The sequence below is a fragment of the Strix aluco genome, chromosome 6 (genome assembly GCF_031877795.1).
Source record: "Strix aluco isolate bStrAlu1 chromosome 6, bStrAlu1.hap1, whole genome shotgun sequence".
Classification (NCBI taxonomy): domain Eukaryota; kingdom Metazoa; phylum Chordata; class Aves; order Strigiformes; family Strigidae; genus Strix; species Strix aluco.
Window position 1 is genome coordinate 41,727,168 of NC_133936.1, and position 22,636 is coordinate 41,749,803.

Consider the following 22,636-nt stretch of genomic DNA (forward strand, 5'->3'; position numbering starts at 1 on the left):
AACATACAGCCATTTAAGAACACAAGCTTTTTAGAGGCTGGTTTTTCATCAGAATTTATGTCGCATTTTGGCTCCATGCTTTGCTCTTCACTGCTGAGCAGGAAAAGAGGAAGCATTTCAGAAATAACCATGAGCAGAAGCTCAGGTTCATCTCTGTTTTGGTATGGTGGAGGAGGCACAGGGGGCTTTAGTCGACAAAGACCGATCACAGCACACTTACTTGGAGGAGACTCAGGGCATGCATCATTAAGCTTGCACAGTAAAAATAATAAGACAGGAAAAGTAGAAGTCGTGCTCCCAACAGAACTGTCAGGTTAGTCCCATTCTACCTTCTGCTTGTTTTATGACACATACTCAATACAAAAATCACCGAGAATGAAAGCAAGAGTCAGAGTGGCAAAATCAACATTGTTGAAGGTGCATTAAATTTTGTATTTGCTTATTACCACTGCTATATTAATTATGCCACTAACACTGCATAAACATAAAACTTCCCAGCTGAAATGGAAAAAGGCTGCAGACCTCAAATTGTATATGTAGTTTTATTAGCCAGCTGAGAGTTGCTGTTAAATATTTTTATTGTAGCCATACCAGAATGTCCAATTAAGATAGGTGACAAAGATGAAAAGCGACAAAGACAAAAAATGCTCAGATATTGAAGGAAGAGGATGTGAAAAGTGCACAAACAGTGGAAGACCTAAAAAGGTTCAAATCAGTATCGTTTTGACTAACAGTACAACAAGGCTTTCCAACAGGCTTATTCATTTTATATCATCCTTGAGGCAGTATCAATCTGTAGAACCTAGTGCCAAAAATGCATTGAAATGAATACTTAGATAGAACTCTGAAAGAGAGAGTGTGGAGAACTTCCATACCAACAGAAAACCAGATACAAATGGAAGTCTATTAAGTTCTCAGTTACTGGGAGCTATTTTCAGACACTAAGAGAGATAGAAAGAAACCACTCCACTGGAAAAGTTCTGCTGGTTTCCACTGTATGTTTTCCCCCAGTCCCCCCTTGGCCAGCACTACCCTAACACTGCAGTAGGTAAACCACTGGTTGCTCTGATCAAGTCATTCCCAGTATGTTCTTGATGAGATGAGGCTGTCTATTGCAAACAGAATAAATTCCAAGAAGAATTAATGCATTACTACTAATTGGAGAGCTAAGTGAATAGGTATAGTAGTGTTAGGGTTGCTATTATTGTATAATTTAAAAATAATTTCCCAGTAATTGGTATTAATGAATGAGTCTATTACACAAGTCATAACTGATCTTGCATCACCTGGAAATGGGTAATGGAATCGGTGTGAGAGGGAGCCATGCAGTGTGTGAGGTAGTAAAAGAGATTCCTCACCATAACGCAGAAAACAGTATTTATTGATTTCATATTGATGGCACTAATCATCTTTACCTCTGAGCTACAAAACACATTTATAAAGCTAGGAAACATAAATAACTCTCATGCTAGTTCAGTTATTGAAGGACTGAGCTTTTACTTACAGTGCCCTAGAATTTCTGAGTGATGTCTCTTGTCCGTAGGACCATCGATTCTCTGTACAGGGAACTAGCGGAAGAAGGATTACTAATAAAAGCCAAGACCGTGAATCTCTCCGATTATGTTGGTAAAGTACACATTTTACAGCTAATATGGCGTTTAATCTAACCAAACCTCCAGCCATGCAGTGTTCACTGACCCCTATTTCCAGTCAAGAGTGAGTTCAAGAGTAATTACGCTTTCAGGACTTTCAAACTTGAATATCTAAAGCCATGTATGCAAATCAAGTCTCTTTCTGCAGAGTGCTTAGTACCTTTCACTTCTGCTACTGAAACCAGGACCTGTTTGTAAAGCTGGTGCTTCGCTCCAGGCACCAGCACCTGGAAGCCTTGAATGTTTTTGGATGTCACACGCCACTCTGAGGTGGAACCAGGACATCCTTTAAGGGGCAATGGACAGACATTGGCAAGACAGTGCAAGTCTATCAGACTAGGGGTCATAATCCATGCAGAATATTTCCCAGAGAACAGCAAAAATCATACCTTCAGCATTTGTTCATTCAGCAGAGGAGACTTGCCCCCTTACCTCCACTTCCCTGACTGCCCATGAACTTTGAGCAGTGCTTTGAGGCATATCTGGCCTTTGATTTGAGTAAGATGTGTCTCTACCTAGTTCTGCATTTCATAGTCCTGTTGTCCAGTTTCTGTTACCTGCAGCTGCAGTCAGACATGCTTGCCTATGCTCTACACAGACCAAATGAAAAAAAAAAAGCCATGTGCAGGCTGCACAGGGTTCTGACACCATCTCCAAAAGCATTTGGTGATATACAGTAAAATCACAGAAACCTTAGCAGCAAAAAAACTCAAGATTCAGTTGTTTCGAAGGCCACCGTTATTTGAATTTGCAGACATCCAGAAGCCACAGTGCCACTGTCTGTTAGCAGAGTACGTGTCTGGGCCAGAAAAGCTAGATTGTTGTACAACACCTCTAAACGCCATGTCTATGCAAACTCTTAGAAGCACCAATTATTGCCTTCAGAGTCTTTGCCCACTCTGTTGAAGGCTGAATTAACAAGTAATTCCATCCATTTTATGCTCATTGAGGATCATGAAGTAAAGTAATGGAAGATTTTCATTATTCCTTCATTCACCCAACCAATACCTTCAAGGTTGCTTTTGTCCAAATATTTCTTGCCACAGATGCTTTTAAAGCACATCTTAGCCAGGAGATAATAATTAACAGCTGGTAACATCAAACTCTGAAACAGGCTCAGATGGCTTTGGGCCATCTTCCCTTGACCCTGAGGTTTGAAGCCTTGGCTCCTCTGCAGCATAGAGCAACACAAGGACTGCTCCAAGTTACATTAGGAATATTCACTTCCCAGCAGCAGAAGATACTGGGCATAGAAGTGCAGAGCCCAGCAACATTCACCTGGCTGCCTACACTCGTGCCAGGTCCCTCCCATGTCCCAGCACAAATGCTGACCCATGCAGACAGCAAGGAGGTGGCCCAGACTGTCAAAGCCAGCTCTTCCCCACTCAAACTCAGTCATGCTTCTGAGTTGCCAGAACGAGATACAGAAGGTATTTAAAGTTGGCCTAGGATCTGGACCTAGCTTTTTTTTTTAAAAAAAAAATCCGAAAAACCCCTCCCTCTAAGGATCCAAGGACACAGTAAAAGCCTGCGGAGAAAGAAGTCCTCATCTGCTCATCTCTTACAGGGCTGAAGCATAAGGAAGGTCACTTACTCCCAGTTCCTGGGAAAAGGACAAAGAGTGGAATTGTGCTACACAGCAAGTAAAGGCACTGAAAATGTCCCCTCTCTATGACAAACCGACATCACTGAACTAATTTTCTTGGTGACCTTATCTAAATTAGTCAGAGAATATCCACTGTGATTTATGTTCAGTTGCAATTAAACCCTTTGATGCCTTCTAATTAAATCTGTGAAGATTAATTCCTATCCAGTTCTTTTGATTTCTCCTTAAATAAAAGATAAAACATGAAATGAATTTTATTCTTCAGAGGGGATGGGGCAGTTGCACCGGGGCTTGTCTGCCTTTTTGCCCCCAAATTACAACTCCACTTTCTCTCTTAACCATTGCTAATTTACCTCTGCTCCAGAGAGCTCTAGTGCTCTCCCTTTTTATCTCCAATAAAACATAATATACTATTATTTTTCAATAATATTCACCATAATTACATGTAATTTATGCTAAAAATAATAATTGACTGCATCGTTACAACTAGTTTTCCTGATTGCGGCCCATCCTCTGGATCTTTGTTCTCTAGCATGTCTTGTATATGGACTTTGACAGGGCAAGCGACGTGATTATGGCTCTGTAACAAGAGCTGAGGCAAGATTAGATCGTTTCAGTTCATGTCAGTGACTTTTAGTTTTCTTGGATTGTTTTGTGGAGGTTTTTCTGAACCAAAAATGTGAACTGCAAAAAAGCAAAAAGCCCCACCAAATTAGGTGACACGCTTAAACGTCTAACATAGTGAGAAGCCGAGATGTGATGCAGCCAGAGGAAAGCTTGTTAAAAATCTCTTTTCCCCCTTTTTGAAATCCTTTTGATAGAGCGTGGTTCACTGGGATTCCAGCCCTGCAAAATCCCAAATCTGGAAATCCTTTGCCAGCAGTGTGATTTATGGTGCTACTAATGATTCTTCTCCACAAAGTTTCTTTAAAAGGTTACTCGAGACTGACTGCTCTGCTGAATGCCTTCCACAGTCTGGAAGGGAAAGTCCACAGTGTGTTTAACTTCATTTTCCTTTGCAGTTCACCTTTCAAATTTCTCAGGGCCACATTCCACAACAATATTGCCCCGTTTGAGTCCCTGTCCCCTGACAGTACTGCGTTGGCTGAGAGCACGTTATATTGGTATTCTATGGTAGTTTTTCATTACTTGAGTTATGCATTTTATAACAATGCACTGTCACATTTATTAAGCCCATGCTTCCTCCCTACAGGCGAGTACAGCTATCTGGGGACCACACTTCGTCAGGCAGATACAGAGCCAATGCCCTCTCTTGCAGATGTCAGACAGCTAATAGCGCTCTATGGAATATTGCCATTAGGTAAGAGCGCAGCAAAAATTACTAGAGGGCAGAATACAATGGCTTTGCTTCCTGTCAGTAACATGCATTTTTACTGGCTTTGACAGGGCTTGATTAATCGTAATCTAAAGCATTTTGCAGTATAATTGTTTTTCAATTAAGCCTTCTGAGTGAAGACCATATCATTTTAATAGTGCATAAAGGAGCTTGCACATGCTATTGTCAAGTATTGCGTTTCCATACCATCTCTGTTTGCATGTTAACAGTTTGCGAATGGCAGCACATAAAAGGAAATCACTTGGGAAAGATAATAGCTAAAACAAGCTCCAGTGATCAAAATTAATCAAGTTAAGGGAAGGGCTAAGGTTGCAATTTACCTTTTACAAGCTGGCTAATGTTACTCAGCACTAAACAATGCAATCGTTTAAGGAATTAGTCTGAATACATTTTGTACATCAGAGAGAACACTTTTAAATGCCCTTGCAGTTTTAATGCCAGGCTTAGCCAATATCCAACAAGGCTTTGCTGGGTCATGTTGTTTGCTTTTAATGTAAAATCTATCCCATATTTTACTTGGGAACGGCATTAAGTCAAACTCTAGTGATTGCAAGAAGTGCCTGTCTCAAGGGCCTCTGCTCATACTTCGCTTGCATCCTTTTCCATTCCTGATTGGATTTCAGGGAGATTTTAACAAGGCATATCCTCCCCCAGGCTGTCTCATTTTGTCTGCTGATCCCCTTTATAGGGCAAAATAGCTGATGTCTCCCTGCCTCCCATTCTGGCAAATGGAGCAAAGCTGACACAGAGCTTCTGCTTTTCTTGCACACCTTCCAGAAAGACTGATGCTCGGGCTCTTCTGTACATACGTGCTCTGTGGCTCTCCTCAGGCACTTCCCAGCTCCCCGTCCCCAAAGCAGGCTCCATGTGCACTACTGCACCAAGCTCTCTATGGCACAAGTCTGCTTCATTCAGGTTTCGGGTAGAGAAGTGTGCTCCTGCTGCCCTACAGTTCAATCTGAAGTCAGGTTAACGAACAGGATGCTAGCAGCACCCCTGCCTTCAACCTAGATGGGGCTCTTCCCATCTAAAACACTCTCAGCTGGTTTTGGGTAAACCCTCAGGGGTTGGCTGCAAGTTTGACCGCAATCAGCTGAGAGAGCTCAGCAGTTATCCCTGTCTGCACTGATTGCAATGTGGTATTTCACATATCAGATAACTCCTCCAAGGTTATGTTTTAGCACCATCTAATCTAGTTAAATCAAGCCCCAAGACACCCCCAAGGCAAGAGGAAAGAGAACCCATAAATTTTCTGCCTTTTATACAATTGTCTAAAAATCTAGGGAGAAGAGACCCTGGACTAGTTAAACAAACAGTATGTATTTACAATAGCAGTTTGAAAAATGCCTTCAATTTAAAAAAAAAAAGGTATTACATGAGCCAAAAAAAAGGCACAGGAATGGTTTCACCTTTTAGGTGATATGTTATGGATGACATTTTACTTAATTGGCCTCAGAACTAGTTAATCATTATATAATTGTGTATGTGTAGAAGTGAAAGTTTTTCTCAAAATAGTCACCTGATGGCAAGGAAAGCTCCAGCTTAAATGGCACTGAGAAAATTATAAGCAGCTGAAAGGAGAAATAATAGTAGAAGATATACTTCATCTTTAACCACAGAGGAGTCTGCTGCTCCTCTCATAATAAATCTATGTGTAATAGTAATAGATTGGTATGGAACGACCAAATATTAATAAAGCCTGAGTGGCTGACAACTTCACTACATCCTGCACAGTGCTGAAATAATGGCATTCATCTTAGCACTCAGTCCATTGTCATTTATTTAGGATGTTAAACCATTAGGACATAGATAGGCAGCCTGATTGGATTTGTTTTTAAATACTATTCTTACCTAGCTGTCCCCCTTAACCTGGAGAACTTTTCCAGGCTAAGCCATAGGCTCCCTCCACAGCCCATCACGTTTGGAGCTGGTTTCCCCCACGAGTCCCATAGCCTGATAGAACACCAGTCTCAAAGACCTTCAGAAGTAGTGGATGCTCACTGAAATTTTCAAATCTGATTTTGTAACCACCACCACTACTGCCAGGATGTTTTTAGGCATCGAGACAGTGAGGTTACTGGACTACCAGTGGGTATAGATAAAGCATTTGATATTTCCTGCTTCTTCCATCTCTGGAGGTTCACCTGTGACAGTGACAGAGCTGCAGGGAAGGCAAGTTCTATCACCATCAGCCACCTAAATCTCTCTCTGTAGTTCTGTTTTCACAATGCAGGCATTTCTGCTAGGCTTTCCCAGGTGATGGAGCATATTTCATACAGCCCAGATTGAATTTACCTGGAGCGGCCGTAGAGACAGATTTAGAAATGCTGAGCAGTCACTGCTGGTGGCAGAACAAGTGAAGCATAGCAACCCTGGCATTTGCATTTGCTCACCCAGATAAAATGAAGGGAACAGAAGAGGATCCTTCTTCTCCTAGCAGATATATCGTACCTGCTCTGCAACATGCAGCTGCCATGTTCCAGACTGGGGAATAACATTAGCTCCGCTGCACGTAAGCTAACACTACACTCAGCAGGCATGCGTAGAGGGGGATAACAGCAGCGAAGGATTTTGGCGCAGAGCTAGCCTAAAGTGACAAACAGTCAGAGCCTCCAATACTCACTGAACAGCAGTTACATTTAAGAGGAAAAATTACCCCAAAAAAGGGAGGCGCATGCAGAAGTCAAAGGAGAGAAAATAAAACACACGGTAACAGCTGGTTTCAAAATTACTGACGAATGCAGCTCCAACAGATAGTCCCACTAGTTTGTTTTCTCTAAAGATGGGCAAGCTGGAAATTGTCATTTCAGACAGCAGGAGGAAGGAATTCTGCTGGTCTCATGTGCAACATGAGTCTACGTCGTTGTCCAGTTGCAGAAAGCGAGGACCTGCTCTGACAACAACGCAGAGCTTAAAGCCACAGGTACATCTCTAGCACTGCCTCTGCCTGACAGCTCAGGGAGGGAGGTGGCAGCTGCTGTGTCACTGAAGGCAAGTGTCCCTGTGCAAGGCTTGTCTGTACACATAGCCACCACCGGCAGCTTCATTTCAGTGCTCTTACCTTGTGTCCATCCTCAAAAATTTACTCATAAACTGCCGTTCTTTTAGCTCACATAGATTCAGAGCTCAAGTCTGCCCATCAGAAGGTGCAAATAAGGATGGTTGAGTCTTGCTAACAGGGATGTTAACTCAGACGTGCTATAGCCACAACTCTGGTTATACAGAACTGAACTCAAGAGCCATATTAAGGAAACAATGAATTCACATTATAAATTATTTACAGTGAAGAATCACCTTTATGGCAGACTTAAATGAGAGCAGTAATAGTGCCATACAACTTTTTACAGGTTCCCAAACCGTCCATGAGAAGGCTCCTTTGGTGAAAGCCTTGTTACTAGCTGGACCTGCTGGTGTTGGAAAGAAAATGTTGGTCCATGCCATCTGCACAGAAACAGGAGCCAATCTCTTCAACTTATCTGCTTCCAACATTGCTGGGAAATATCCAGGCAAGAATGGCATGCAGATCATGCTTCACATGATTCTCAAGGTACTGTGTTTTGTGTACTTCTCTACAAAGCTGGTTCACTTCTTCACATCTTTTGTGGAACAAATAGGGAACTGAATTGTAGTTCCTCCATACTGAGGAACGTGCACACCAGTCATACGAGGGCAAAGCTGCCCAAGGTTCAAAGGACTGCCAACCCACTTTGAAATTCCCTCCCTGCTTCCTAGTTTTAAAAACCACTTGTTGACAGCCAGTGTGTGCACCGTCATAGAGGATCTAATGCCCCTTGAGAAATCGCTTGTAGTAGGCATATTTTTCACATTAACATTTGTGCAAGCTTTATATTAACTTATATGAAAAACATCATAGATAGAGAAAATTCTGTTCTCTGTTTATATGCACATCAGTCAGGAATGTTTGCCATGCAGCATTTAATCAAATACTAGACCGGGGGTGGTCAAAAATTTCCTCTCTGGGACTGTTGCTGTAAAACAACTCTCCCCTAAACTGCTCTCTGTTTACCTATCAGCAAGCTTTTCAAAAGAGGGAATCCTAGTTCAGGATTACATTAACAGAAATGTATGAGAAGTCTGGAAATGAAAGTAGGCATATGAACTGTGAAGAACATATCCCACACCCTCTTCAGAAAAAAGACACGGTTCTGGGAGGATTTCTTCCACATTTTGAGTCCTCAATGTTTTTGCTAAGGAAGGAAGCTGGTAAACATTTCCAGACAAAATACTCTTAGAAAAAACACAGCACATACACTAGAAAAAGATACAATATTTTTCCAGTGCCAGAGGCCTACTAAAAGACTGATTTCAAATTGGCTTTCCCTGGGATTTATCAGATGTGGTTTATTAAATCCAGTATTATAGCAGGTTTTGTGACAGGTGCCTTTATGCCCAGAAAAGACAGGTTTCACAGTTAAAAGCAAAGCAGTCCCCAAGGACCCCATTTCTTGCTGGTCAGAGTAGTGCCTAAGGAAAAACGACAGTGCTGTGATCATGTACCTTTGATGACATAACACTAACACTGGGTCTAGCACTCCCTGACACAAGCTAGTGCCATTAGACTGAGTTAACACTCCCTTCTCCTCCCTCCACTCTGCAATTTCACCCTTCTCCACTTAGTTTCTCTGTCCTCATCAATAGCAAAGCACATTTCTGGCTGCAGGAACAGCACACACACCATTTTTCCATCATTTAGTCCCTGCTATAGCACAAGGCCTTTAAACACAGGAGAAAGTAGGGCAGCCTTTTTACTTGTACAGAAGATTCCATCTGAAGATATTAAGGTTTTTTGTATACATGCGTATATATAATATATACAATAACTGGAACATACGTTAAAATGTGTGTGTGTCAGTCAGGTAAGATTGGGAGGAGGTCTGCATGGATGAACAAGGAGCTCCTGGACAAGCTCAAACACAGAAGGAAAGCCTACAGAGATTAAAAGCAAGGACAGATAGCCTGGGAGGAATACAGAGAAACTGCCCAAGCAGCCAGGGATCAGGTTAGGAAGGCCAAAGCCCTGATAGAACTAAATCTGGCCAGGGACATCAAGGGCAACAAAAAAGAAAAGAAGCTTTTACAGGTATGTCAGTGATAAAAGGAAGACTAGAGAAAATGTGGGCCCTCTCTGGAAGGAAAAGGGAGACTTGATCACCTGGGACATGGAGAAGGCTGAGATACTCAACAACTTTTTTGCCTCAGTCTTCACCAACAAGGGCTCCAGCCACACCAGCCAAGACACAGAAAGCAAAGGCAGGGACAGGGAGAAGGAAGAACTTCCCACTGTAGGAGAAGATCAGATTTGAGACCACCTATGGAGCCTGAAGGTACACAAGTCCATGGGATCTGATGAGATGCAGCTGCAGGTCTGAGGGAACTGGCAGATGAGGTGTCTAAGCCACTATCCATCACATTTGAGAAGTCATGGCAGTCTGGCAAAGTTCCCACTGACTGGGAAAAGGGGTAATGTAATCCCCATTTTTAAGAAGGGAAATAAACAGGACCCAGGGAACTACAAGTCATGCGCCCAGTAAGATCATGGAGCAGATGGTCCTGGAAAATATGCTCGGGCATATGGAAAATAAGGATGTGATCAGTGACAGCCAACATGGCTTCACTAAGGGCAAATTGTTCCCCATTCGTTGGCCTTCTACAATGGGGTTATAGTGCTGGTGGATAAGGCAAGAGCAACTGATGTCATCTGCCTGGACTTGTGCAAAGCTTTTGACACTGTCCTGCATGACATCCTTGTCTCTACATTGGAGAGACATGGATTTGATGGATGGACCACTCAGTGGATAAGGAGTTGGCTGGATGGTCACACTCAAAGAGTTGTGGTCAATGGCTCGATATCCAAGTGGAGAGCGGTGACAAGTGCTGTTCCTCAGGGGTGGGTGTTGGGACACAGACAGTGGGAGCAATTTCTCCAACACCAAGCTGTGTGGTGCGGCCGACACACTGGAGGGAAGGGATGTGCCATCCAGAGAGACCTGGACAGGCTGGAGAGGTGGGACCATGTGAACCTCATGGAGTTCAACAAGGCCAAGTGCAAGGTCCTGCCCATGGGTCAGGGAAATCCCAAGCACAAATACAGGCTGGTTGAGGAGTGGATCGAGAGCAGCCCCAAGGAGAAGGACTTGGGGGTAGCGGTGGATGGAAACTGACTGTGAGCCAGCAATGTGCACTCACAGCCCAGAAAGCCAACTGTGTCCCAGGCTGCATCAAGAGAAGTGTGGCCAGCAGGGTGAGGGAGGGGATTCTCCACCTCTACTCCCCACCTGCAGTGCTGTGTCCAGCTCTGGGGGCACCAACATAAGAAAGACATGGACCTGAGGAGGCCACAAAGATGATCAGGGGGCTGGAGCACCTCCCCTGCGAGGACAGGCTGAGAGAGTTGGAGGGGTTCAGCTGGAGAAGAGAAGGCTCCAGGGAGACCTTATAGCGGCCTTCCAGTACTGAAAGGGGCTACAGGAAAGGTGGGGAGGGACTCTGCATCAGGGGGTGTAGGGATATGACAAGGGGTAACAGTTTTAAACTGAAAGAGGGGAGACTTAGATTAGCGATAAGGAAGAAATTCTTCAGTTTGAGGGTGGTGAGGCACTGGGAACAAGTTGCCCAGAGAAGTTTAAGGACAACAGGTTGAACATGAGCCAACAGCATGTTCATGCAGCAAAAAGTCAAACACTGGCCTATATCAGCAAGAGTATAGCCAACATCTTAAAGCAGTTAATTGTTCCCTGTTATTTGGCAGTTATAAGACTACAGCTGGACACTGTGTCCAGTATTGCACTACCTTCTTACAAGACAGGCACTGACAAGCTAAGCAGGTGCAGTTGAAAGCCATGAAGATAAGGGGGCTGGAGTGCATGAAATGACCTGAACAAACCCAGTTGTTTCAGCCTAAGAGAAGGCTGGAGTGAGAGGGAGTCTAACTGCTGTTTTCAGGGGCTTCATGGGACAGTACAGAGCCAGACGTTTCCCAGAGGAGCACAGCAACGAGACAAGAAGCAACAGACACAAGTTGCAGCAAGGGAAATAGTTTCACAAGGAATCGAAGTATAAGGAATCTTTTATATCCTGATCTTCAGGAATCCACTGTTACCCAAACTGAAGCAAACACAAGCAAAACAAAACTCCTTGACCAGAGGAAGCTGAACATTGGTATTTGCCAAAAAAAAAAGTTTATTTTTCACCATGGTAAAAAAAGTTTGCTGTAAATATATTTTGATTATTGTAAGACTACAGTATACAGTGGCACATATAGCAGACAAGCCATGAAAGCAAATGGTATCTTGCAGCTGACATAGTATTTCATATTCACACCTCTCAGTCAGACACACCATGGTACACCTTGTTAAAGTGCCTCATGTGCAGGTGATCACTGAAAGATTCACCACATCTCCATAATCAGACACTTCTTTTTTGCAAACAGCAACTGTGACTGTTGTCAAGCAAGCTTTCTACTCCAGCTTTCCAGAAGTGCCTTTATATAATAGAGTTAGTCAAGCAGAATGTAGACCTTCCACTTATAGGTGAATGACAGGAAACATGACACTTCTTTTTCTGTTATCTTATGATCCATATAACCATCATTAAACACCAAGATTTAGTAAATAAGAATTAATGGTGCTCTGTGGTAAAGGTGAAGTAACCTTGCACTTTCGATTACCTATCACATCTGCAAACGGGGTTTCTGTAATGAAAGGAAACTCTGGAGAGCATAAAGTGACCATTAGGAAACTTTCCGTCCATAACTGAGTGTTGGCTGCTAGCATTTGTTTTGTGGGAGACACCCTAAACAAGTGAATAGCATTGGAAAAAATGAAACTTTAATTTGTTTCAGATGCAAGAGCCAAATTCTTTTTTTCCCCCCTCCCAGATTTTGGGGAGGAGACTTTCAAGAGACATACCAGCCCTGACCCAAAAGAGAGGCTTGTGTGTTACTCAAAGCAGGCATTTTAAGTGTCGTACAGAGGAAATGACTTCGTATACCAGGACAGGAAAACACCAACGTTTCAATCTGCCTATTCAAAGGAAATGTAAGGAAGATTAATATCGAATAGGAAAACTGTTGAAAAAAGCTGCGAACACCAAGCCCAAGCACTTGTGTTCTCCATAGACACAGCAAAGCCTGCCAGGTCAGCTCTGCTTAGGAGTGAAAAGAGAGGATCTGTCTCTAATATAGAAGCACTATAACCCTAAAACAAAACTCATCCTTCAAGCATGAACCAGAACTTGCTGGAATATTTCAATTAAGCCACATTTTCCATGTACTGAGCCAGTCTGAACTCAGTGGAGCTTTCTGTCAGCTCATACCAACTGATGGCTCTGCTCTCCTGTGTTCCCATCAGGGCACAAAACACTGCTGCAGTGCAACAGCTTATCTAAAAGATGCAAAGAAGGATAGCGAAGAATGCTTAGAAACAAGAACAAATCCAGAAAGGACTGGGGAGAGAAGGTAGAACGCATGACTCTGCAACACAGAAGTGTAAAAATGCAGGTTGTTCCTAAGGCTTAACTCTGAGGCAATAAAAATGACAAGCACTGGCCTTCCATTAGCAACCATAAGGCAGCCATCAGGTTAATCACTACCAGAGTGAGACAACCCCTCTCGGGTCCTTTACCAGGGCTGCAGCAGCACACAGAAAGCACATTGTACAAAAAGCCACACATGGGAAAATGTTATTAGTGCAATGCTGACCAGGCTAAAAGGTTGAGAAAGAGGTGGCCAGGAGGAAATACCAGCGGAGAAGTCGTGTATGTGTATCAACAGCTCAGTGTGTGCTGTGCAGCCATCTCTACTGAACATGGAGTTTTCCAGAGCAGCAGGCTGCAGAAGTATTTCAACACCATCACTGTTAGGGAACTCTGTTATCAGGCTATTTGGTTATGCTATTTAGCAAGTCAGAGGTGATTAGAAAAGTGTTATACCAAAAAAAAGGAATGCAATGGAGTTTATTTAAGATTAAATTATATAATCCCAGCATTTAGAGACAACACAATTTTGAAGTCTGTCAGGTTTTTCCCACTGAATCAGGTTCATTTATTCATAACCACTGCTGTATTGTCCCTTCAGACATGTTATTTTTCTGGCAGCCTGAAGAACCAGGTACAATTTACCCTAGCAAACCCTAGTTTCTATATATTTAGCATTTCCATGCCTCACAAGACTCTTCTATTACAGTTGAAATTTTGGAACAGTACAGTCAGCCTTTCTTCCAGGCATCCCAGAGCAGTTCTTTTCTCTTAGTGCAGTTCAGCCTGCTAGAAGCCCAGACCCTTGAAGTGTTAAATGTCACCAGCGCTCAACTATAGTGTTATTTCTGTGACAAAGCAGTTTTACATTGTGCTACTCTAATGTCAAAAAATGAAATGCATCCTGTTGGAAGATAGTATTTATAGTTATTTTCTGTCCAACAAACCAGAAAACAGCAGCAGCATCACTGTAGCACTGGAATATTTTCCTGGTGAGGCTCCCACAGATAAGGTCTAATCACAGGTTTCAGCATCTTGCTGCTTTAGCTGCTTTGAAGCATTTCTGTGAATATAAACTACAGAGTATTGAGCAGTTTTCAGCAACAACTTGAGCTTCCAGAAAAATCTTAGTCTTGGGCCTTTTAAAAAAAATTCCAAAACCTTCAATTTTGGAGGAGCCTTGTGCACATGTGCCCAGCAAGAATCAAGTTTCTGTATTTTCAAGTGTAACAATTTAACCGTTAAACTCTGGCTCTCAAGTTTGAAAAGTTTAACCCAAGGCTTTCAAAACTGCTGTTTGATCTTTGATGAATGTTGACAGACAGCAGGACGAGAAGGCTTTTTTCATAGTTATTTTCCTGAAGAGCAAATCAAGCCTCTGTGACCCACCAGAGTGGTTTGCAGCGCAGGTGGCTGCTGGCTCGGTGCGGTATTAGAAGGGTTAAGGAGCCATCTGCTGGCAGCTCCAACAAATTGTTGAATGCAGCAAAGCTAATAAAATTTCAATTACAAATTAATTATGTACAGTGCATTTAATTATCCATGGATTCAAACTGTCCATGGATAATTCAAATGAAGCACTTTCACGGGGGATATACAGTCTGCTACGTATCTGCCAACAATTTAAATTAGATGCCGATGGATTCTGGGTGTCTGATCTGTCTTCAAAAATGAAACGGCCAGGCCCAAAAAAAGTGTATTGAATTTGGTCGTATTAATGTGTATCAACACCAGAAAAATATATGCAGGCCACTTTATAGATTTAGATCATTGCCCCAAAACAGAAAGCACAGGAAAGTACCTCTTTAAGGAAGAGCCAGAACTGACATTATTCATTGTATTTCCACTTACCCACTGGGGAAATAAAGGGGACAAAAATGATGACAGGTGTGACAACAGTGGGCATTCTTCCTTAAGAGTTAAAATTAAAGTATAGTCTGATTTAAAACTTAAGGCTCCATTTTAGGGAGCTAACCACAGAAGCCATTGCTGAGCCAAATGGGGAAGATCTCCACCTCCCGGACTGCGGTGGCCCCACTGGAAGGACAACATGGTTCCCTTTGAAGTACACAAGCAGAGTTCAACCACTGCCAACAGCTTTTATGGCCTCTGTAACCTCCTCCACCCTTATTCCCCCTGTCACATCCCACTGCAGCATCAGACACAGGTATGGGGAACACGTTGCAGAACAGATACACAGCTCCCCAGACTTCATACAGCTGCATTGCCTCACAAAGCAAAAATACCAGAACACCACTATTCTCCTTGCGAAGCAAACACACGGCACCTTTTTGGTTGTAAACGTGAGTAAAGTGGGGAGAAAGCACCACAACAACAGCAAATCCCACAGTGACAGTCTATCGGGGTGGTACACAATCACTCAGTCTGTAAACCTGAGTAGACAGCGTGCCACCAGCCCAGTCCTCACTCGGGGGAAAGGCAGGCTTCAAGGGAAACAGTGTCACACTGCCTCATCTGCCTCCTGACATCCTCTCCAGGCACGCACAGAGCAGGAGCAAAAAATGGTTGTTATCTTACATTTCAGAAGGTAAAAGTCACCATCAGAAGCATCAGAAAGCGCCAGCTGATAATCCATTCATTAGCGATGCCGGGTTTGGTAAGGGTCTCTGAGTCAGAGTTTCCACACATCACAGTAGATTTCATAGCAGGTGCATGAAATGCAAATGCAGTTTGTTAAGAAGCTGTATGTTTCTTTTAGCAACTTAAACTACACCTATTTTTCTTTCCAAGTCTAATTTTACAAACAATGTCACTTGCCCCATCTCTGCTATATGACCATGCTACCACATTACTCTTCTTCCACCACTTGTCTCCAAGCCTGTTTACAGACATCCAGGAGCTAACTGAATTCACCTGCAAGGGCCAATCGGTAGGACTGACTTGCATTTTCTGCAGGTATCTGAGCCCTTGACTAGCAGGATACTCAGCAGAAAATCCCCAAGTCTAAGGCTACTGCAACAGCTCGGTTCAATGAAAGCCACAAGCTTTCCCTCTCAGATATACCTTGCAGTGTGTGCAGGCTTAAGAACATCTCTGATAATAGGTAAATAGGAAGTAGATAAAGAAGCATCTGGCCTTAAAATGGCAGATATTATTGCTGTACAATTTTAATCTGTCATTTCATTCCAGCTTGTATACTCAATACACTGCTGGACTGAGGAGTTACTCCTTAAATTGTACATGCAGATAAACATTCACATAACTACCTAGGTCCACACGCCAGTTTCTGCAGGATTTTCATATTATCTTCCATATGATGTTTTTATTTTTAAAATCTTCATTACTAATGCTAAACATTTGAGTTCCTGCCTTCCAACAAAGGAAGAAGCTCTGTTTTCCTCAATGAAACTGTTCTGAACTTGGGAGGTACCACTTGAAATATTCTAGGACTGACGAGTTACCACAAATAAAGTGTCACATGCTGAATTTGGCATTGTTTCCACCTCACCCCATCAGCAGCACAGCAGAGCAAACAAGTTTAACAGCCATCATCTAGTATTCTTTTCCCCTATCTTCAATCCATTTTTACTGTACGGACACACACGCTTGGTACTTTTGAAATGCGTCCATAAAAAAAAAAATGAACTGCAGTGCTTTGAAGAAAGATGTTCATGACTTCATTCTTCCTGCACTGGCTGTCAATCAGACACTGAGCTTATGATGTATACAACCTATCGATTTTGTAAGCTTCCTTCCTGGAAGCAGCAGTTTCAGCTGAGGGGGGGAAAAAAAAAAAAAAGCAGGACAGAAGAATGCTGTCTCTCTCATTACCCATTGACTCCAAGCCAATCACTTTTGTTGCTGAGCAAACTAGCACGGCTCTGAGAGCCACTGGAAAGTGATTAAAATTTGGCAGCAGAATGTCTAAACCACTGGCGTTTCTATAGCAATAGGGAGAGTGCAAGATGTGAAAAAGCCTGTAGCATTGCTGCCATCCTGCTGTGAACCAGAGGTATAGTGCCTCTGACTTTGGAGCTGGAAAGCCCATTTGTATAGACACCCTCCGCTTCAAATTTAACAGGTTCCATTTTAATTTTTAGGCTAACTGCAAATTAAAGGCTGTTTTGTAATCCAGAAGATCCCATATCGGCCTATTTTGCTTAAATATTAGTACCCTTATTTCTCATGCAATAACCACCTCTTGCCTGTATTGCCTTCAGAAAAACAGGGAGGGATCCTGCAGGCAAGAGCAGCCAGTCTAAAGCTGCTGGTGGTTGCCATTGAACTCCCAAGTCCAGGCTTCCTTTTGCAAAACTGCAACTGAATTTGGGTTGAGAAATGAAAGATAAGCATAGCAGTCAAAATGATCCAATTTGGGTTGGGTTCTTAATGTTAGATTTCTAACTAGAGAGAGCTTGGTTTTCCAAGGCTGCTGAGCAGAGCAAGTGCTATCCATGAGTGCTGAATGTTTCTGGGAAAAAAAATAAACCAAGCTAATTTTAACTGCTGAAATACGGATTCAAAAGCATAATTATAGGCACCCAGGTATGAAATTGTAGCCATTTTAATCAACTTCTTGCCTTCTCTCCCCCATTTTCTCTTAGGTGGCTAAGCAATTGCAGCCTTCAGTTGTGTGGATTGGAGACACAGAAAAAATATTTTCTAAAGCAGTGCCAAAGGCTGAAGAAGAGGTGAGTTGCTCCTTTTTTATTTCAGTGCAGATAATTTCTCCTGTTGCATTACAACCAACACAAAGGAACAAGTGTATTTCTTAGCTTAGCACATACCAGTATGACCAGACCTGCCAAAGCTTGTCTCACTAACATTTTTTTCTTTTAAGAGAGTCTTATGACTTCTTAAGAGCCCCCAAGAGGTCACATTTCTCTCCTACACCTATACTTGCTTTATTTAAAAATAGTCCAGTCACTGCTCATCAGTGCACTGAAAAGTAGAAGGGAATAATGGAGAGTTTCAAAGTATGAGGCAAGAAACTAAAAGTTAAGATGAGCTTAAATTGTTCAGCTCTATTAATTTGAGAAATTGGATGAAGCCAAAGTGAACAATAAAGTAACAAGGATAAATTTCCACTGTGAAAACAAAGAGCCTGTGTTAAATAGTTACATTTACAGATTATTTTCTTTGGGCTCCCAGGAGTCCTATTGCCATTGCTTCCATTCCTTCCTCTCTTCTGTAGCTTCCCCACCAGAAAGAAAATTAAAGCACTGCCCAATAGGCACAGCAACTCAGCCACCACAGCAGAGCACAATTCACCCAAATTCTGATTAGATTCATGCTGCTTGAAAAATATTTTTTTTTTTAGAGCTCCATATGAAAGATTAAGCCTTTTTTGTTGAGGTGAGTCCTGTACATTTAGGCTGTGGGATGGATGCAGGCTTGTATTTTGGAAGACCAATGAAGCATCACCTCAAATGAGGCTGTTACTTCTGTGAGGACTGCATGAGATGATGGGTGTGCAGTGGTTGATGCCCTGTAGTGGTCCCCGTTCCAAAAGGGAACCTTTCTTTTGGTCTCAAACCTTGACAGCAAGTGCAGATAGGGATTAAAATTAAGACTAGGGGCCAAAGATTGCCTGGAGTACTCATGATCTTTGTCTGTTTTGATAGCCACCAATGTGGAAAAGTTTCTCGTCCTGCCCACCTCAGAGTTGGAGGTATCACCTCTGTCCCTGCTATCATATCTTAAGACTTGCAGGCATTTAACACAAGGTGTCTTGTGTTCTTGGTGGTAGTAGATGGCTCAAGGCTCGACATAGCTCATGTCCCACATAGTTCACAGCATAACCCATATTTGGAGCCAGAGAGCACGAAACAGGAGGGACAGGCAGTGGTAACTGGCAATCTGGGGAGCCTTCCTTAGGAGCACTAGAATTTTAGAGAAGATGAGCTAAGCTCAGCCCTCAGAAGCCGAGGTGAGTAGAAGTCACTTTGCTCATCCCAGTGTGACATTTCTGGCACCATGACTGAGAATCTGGTAAAAAGCACCCTTAAGTTCTTCAAATACCCACTAGAAAAGTAGTATCTCTCTCATAGTTAAACAAATAGGGGTCACCTTCACAATTCACCCCACTCTTCTCCAGCTCAGGTCCACATGGTGGCTGAAATCATAGCTTGCCTCTTCAACAGCCCTTCTTGCTACTGACAGATTTCTTTCCAAGTGGAGGAGATATTATTAGCTTTCAGGACATATCCCTGAAATGTGTGAGCTATGGACACACATTGGTTTCACAAAGCATAACAGGAGCTGCTGACACATAAAGCCGGTCTGGCTTAGTAGGCTTAACATGGGTGGAGTGTTTAGCTTGGTCTCTGAGACTGGTTCAGTCAAATTTTAAAATTAAGATTCCTACAAGCTGAGCAATGAACACTTGTTGTAACCAACTCTAGATCAGCGGGAATCCATTAATATAATTTGTCACCCCAAAAAATTACACCCGAAATGCAGGGGATAAATTAGGACTTACTTTCATGAGTAAGAGGCAAAATAGGAGTCAGGCAGTTGTTTTAAAAATTCTCTGCATCTCCTGATAGACTCAGTTTTTCCAGAAGAAGAAAGCAAGCCCAGAAAACACCGTGTCTCACTTGAAGCAACTATCAGTCAATCAGTCATTTCAGCAAGAGAGGATTCCTCTACCCACCCACCTCCAGACCTAAAGTAATTTGATAATTCTTACTTTCCTAGCAATATTGATGTCTCAAAACATCTTGGAGAATGATTGTGTTTCCTTTCAATACGAAGAGAAGGAAAGTTTGAAGCCTACGGGTAGCAACGGATATATAAATCATGGAGAGTAATTTATCCAGCATAAAATGTGTTAAAAACAAAGTAAATCCACATTTTGGTCATTATTGTGACCAGATCTCCCTGACAGAGCAAAGGTGGCAAGGTTAACTAAGACTTCCAAGGTAGATATGTAACAAAAGCTTGTTTAATCATCAGAGAAGTCAAGTTCATTACCAAAAGCTTCCCAGCAAGGGAATGTCAAAGTTTGGATAAGAACTTGTGATTTGAAGTCATGCCCTCAGACAGCAAACATACTGTTTGGGTGCAGACAGAGCAACATCCTTTCTTTCAGAGCAAGAGAAAAGCCAAGACTTCTCCTTTGCTCCAGGACAGATATACTGTGGTTACATGGCATGTTCTTTGGGACTAAGGGCAGACATCCCACTCTCCGGGGACCATTGGGTGCATGGGCACAACAAAGAGGGAGTGAAAAGATGGCAGCTGGCGTTGAGTGATGGCCACAGGAATAGTTCGTCCAAGAGCAAAAGCATGAGCTGGATGCATTGTCCTGGCAAGCAACGTGCCCGTGCTCCAAAGTGGGACCTAAACCCCAGCGCTAAGACATGCTCAACTCATTGTCATAATCAAGCAATTGGCAGACTTAGGAAGCTGCATAGTATGACCATGAGAATAAAAAGAATGAGAAAACAGATGTATTGTAATTAAGACAAGTTTAGCTAGAAAATAACTGTGACTACCCCAAGACTTTGGGGATTTCTTATTGATTTCCCAATTTACCCTCCTCTGTAGCTTTCACTCCACAGAACAGAGTTTTGTCTCCTGTCAGCTGCCTGCTGCTACAGACAACAGAAAAATTGGATCACAAAGGTCATACATACAATGTAGCCTCACAGGTGTTTATTACTGCCTCTCAGCTGAGAAGGTTTTCAGGACATAGTCTCTTCCTTATTGACATTAAGGAAGACTGATCTGAAATTGAAGCTCAAGTTTTTCAGGAAGCTGCCTACTAAAGCTAAAAAAAAAAAAATCACAAGGTGATCTAGAGAATAAAGTTTCCAAGTGAGTGTTGGTGACTCGATGTTAAGTCTCAATCATTTCTGAAGAGGCTTCCAAGACTTCTCTGATACACTATCCTAACCCAGTTATTCACTTAGAGCTTTATTAACAGTAGAGTGACACCGCAGCAATTTAATTAAGGTTCTTCAACCAATATTCACATAAACATTATCAAACGCAACTATCCAATACCAGGTTTTGCTCAATACTCCTCTGTTCTGTAAATAGTACTTAAATATTTGTTATAAAAGTCAAATAGTAAATTATTGCAAAGAAATGAATCCTGAGTTCAAAGACCTTGTGTTCTCAGGTTAGAGCCTTATCAAGCTAGAAATCACAGCAAAAATTAAGGAGTGTATTTTTCACATGTAAACCATAGGTAGGAGTTGGTAGATCATAACCTCCAAGACCTGGGAGGATTCCCACCAGGTTACATACTCTGGCACTTTTTCTGTCTGTTAAGGTCCATCAAGTACTGGGGTCCAAGCAATATTTCTCCTCAAACTGGAAATCAGAATTTCCTTCTTTAAATGAGTGGTTTCCTTCCTGTTTTTCAATAACAGGACCAACAAATTCAGTAGTAAAAGACACTAGCACAAACCCACAAATACATAAGCAGAAATCGAGTGTTTAAGTGACTTTCAGAAGACAGAAGCTTTCTATTTAGGTTGAGCATCTAGTCTGCTTATGCTAAATGCAACTAGACTACTAAAAAAGCACAAAATCCTGTTGTATATAGCATGTCCACAACTTCACCTCATTAACTAAACTGTCAGCACTGGTAACAACTCTTTCCTCCTTGTAATTACATGTACATGCTGAAGATGAACCCAAAACAACTGGAAAAGATCCTCCCCAAATTCCTCAAGGCTCTGAAAGCACAGGACAGAGTGCTGCTAGTGGGAACCACCAACCGTCCCTTTGATGCTAACCTTAAACCTTTCTGCAAAGTTTACCAAAAAATTATTCTGATTCCTAGGCCTGACTACGCTTCAAGATTTGGCAAGTATTTCAAGTCATCCTGATGATTACTACTGTTTAAAATCCATGCTTATTGCTTGTTTATCCTCAAAACTGACTACAAACTCAATTCATACCCCAGGTACATCTTAATTCCTGAAAATTTAGATAATACTGATGCAGGCTACCTGAAAGGTCAAATAATAAAAGTGGAAGTTGGGAGAAGAATTTAAAATACTGTTCAGCAGTGATTAATATTTTTCCACGAGTTTAGTGTGCAGCAAGTTCAGCCCAAGCTGTTTTTCCCTGTATGAAGGATGAGATCCTATTTCAGTGCACATTTTCTATTTTAAACTTTTTTTTTTTTTACATGGTGATTCTGAATTTCTGTTATTCCTATCCAGTTTCCATACTCTAAACAATACATTTCAGGGCCTCTCCATAAACAGAACCATGTCTGGAGGGCTGAGTTGTCACTATCAACTTCCATTTCTGTACTTATAGATCATGAGATAAATCGTAAAGGCATGCAAGATTTTGCATGTCTAGTCTATCAGATGTTTACAGTGATAGACAGGCCCTCCCAAAGTCTAACAAATTCATTGAGTACCCCATACACTGAGAGTCAAAGCTTGTAAGGAAAACTGTGTCTTTTATTAGACAAATTTACATGGCTAGAAAAAAGACAAACTTCCAGGAACGCAAGTTTGTTTTCAAATTTGAATCACCTTGAAGTCTGCCATATCTCAGCATTGACTAGGAAGAAATGCTCCAAATTAAGCTTAGTAA

General features: G+C 42.1%; 1 protein-coding gene across 3 annotated transcripts in view; it reads left to right on the forward strand.

The window, feature by feature from the left end:
- DRC11 (dynein regulatory complex subunit 11) overlaps window positions 1–22,636 on the forward strand; it is a 111,755-nt gene that overhangs the window by 81,418 nt on the left and 7,701 nt on the right. For 2 of the 3 annotated variants that reach the window (XM_074829803.1, XM_074829804.1), the window contains exons 13-17: window positions 1,544–1,626; window positions 4,472–4,579; window positions 7,963–8,162; window positions 17,674–17,760; window positions 21,712–21,889. In XM_074829803.1, the coding sequence (XP_074685904.1) occupies window positions 1,544–1,626; window positions 4,472–4,579; window positions 7,963–8,162; window positions 17,674–17,760; window positions 21,712–21,889 (656 nt within the window). The remainder of the gene's footprint in view (window positions 1–1,543; window positions 1,627–4,471; window positions 4,580–7,962; window positions 8,163–17,673; window positions 17,761–21,711; window positions 21,890–22,636) is intronic. The other variant, XM_074829805.1, reaches the window with a different exon arrangement.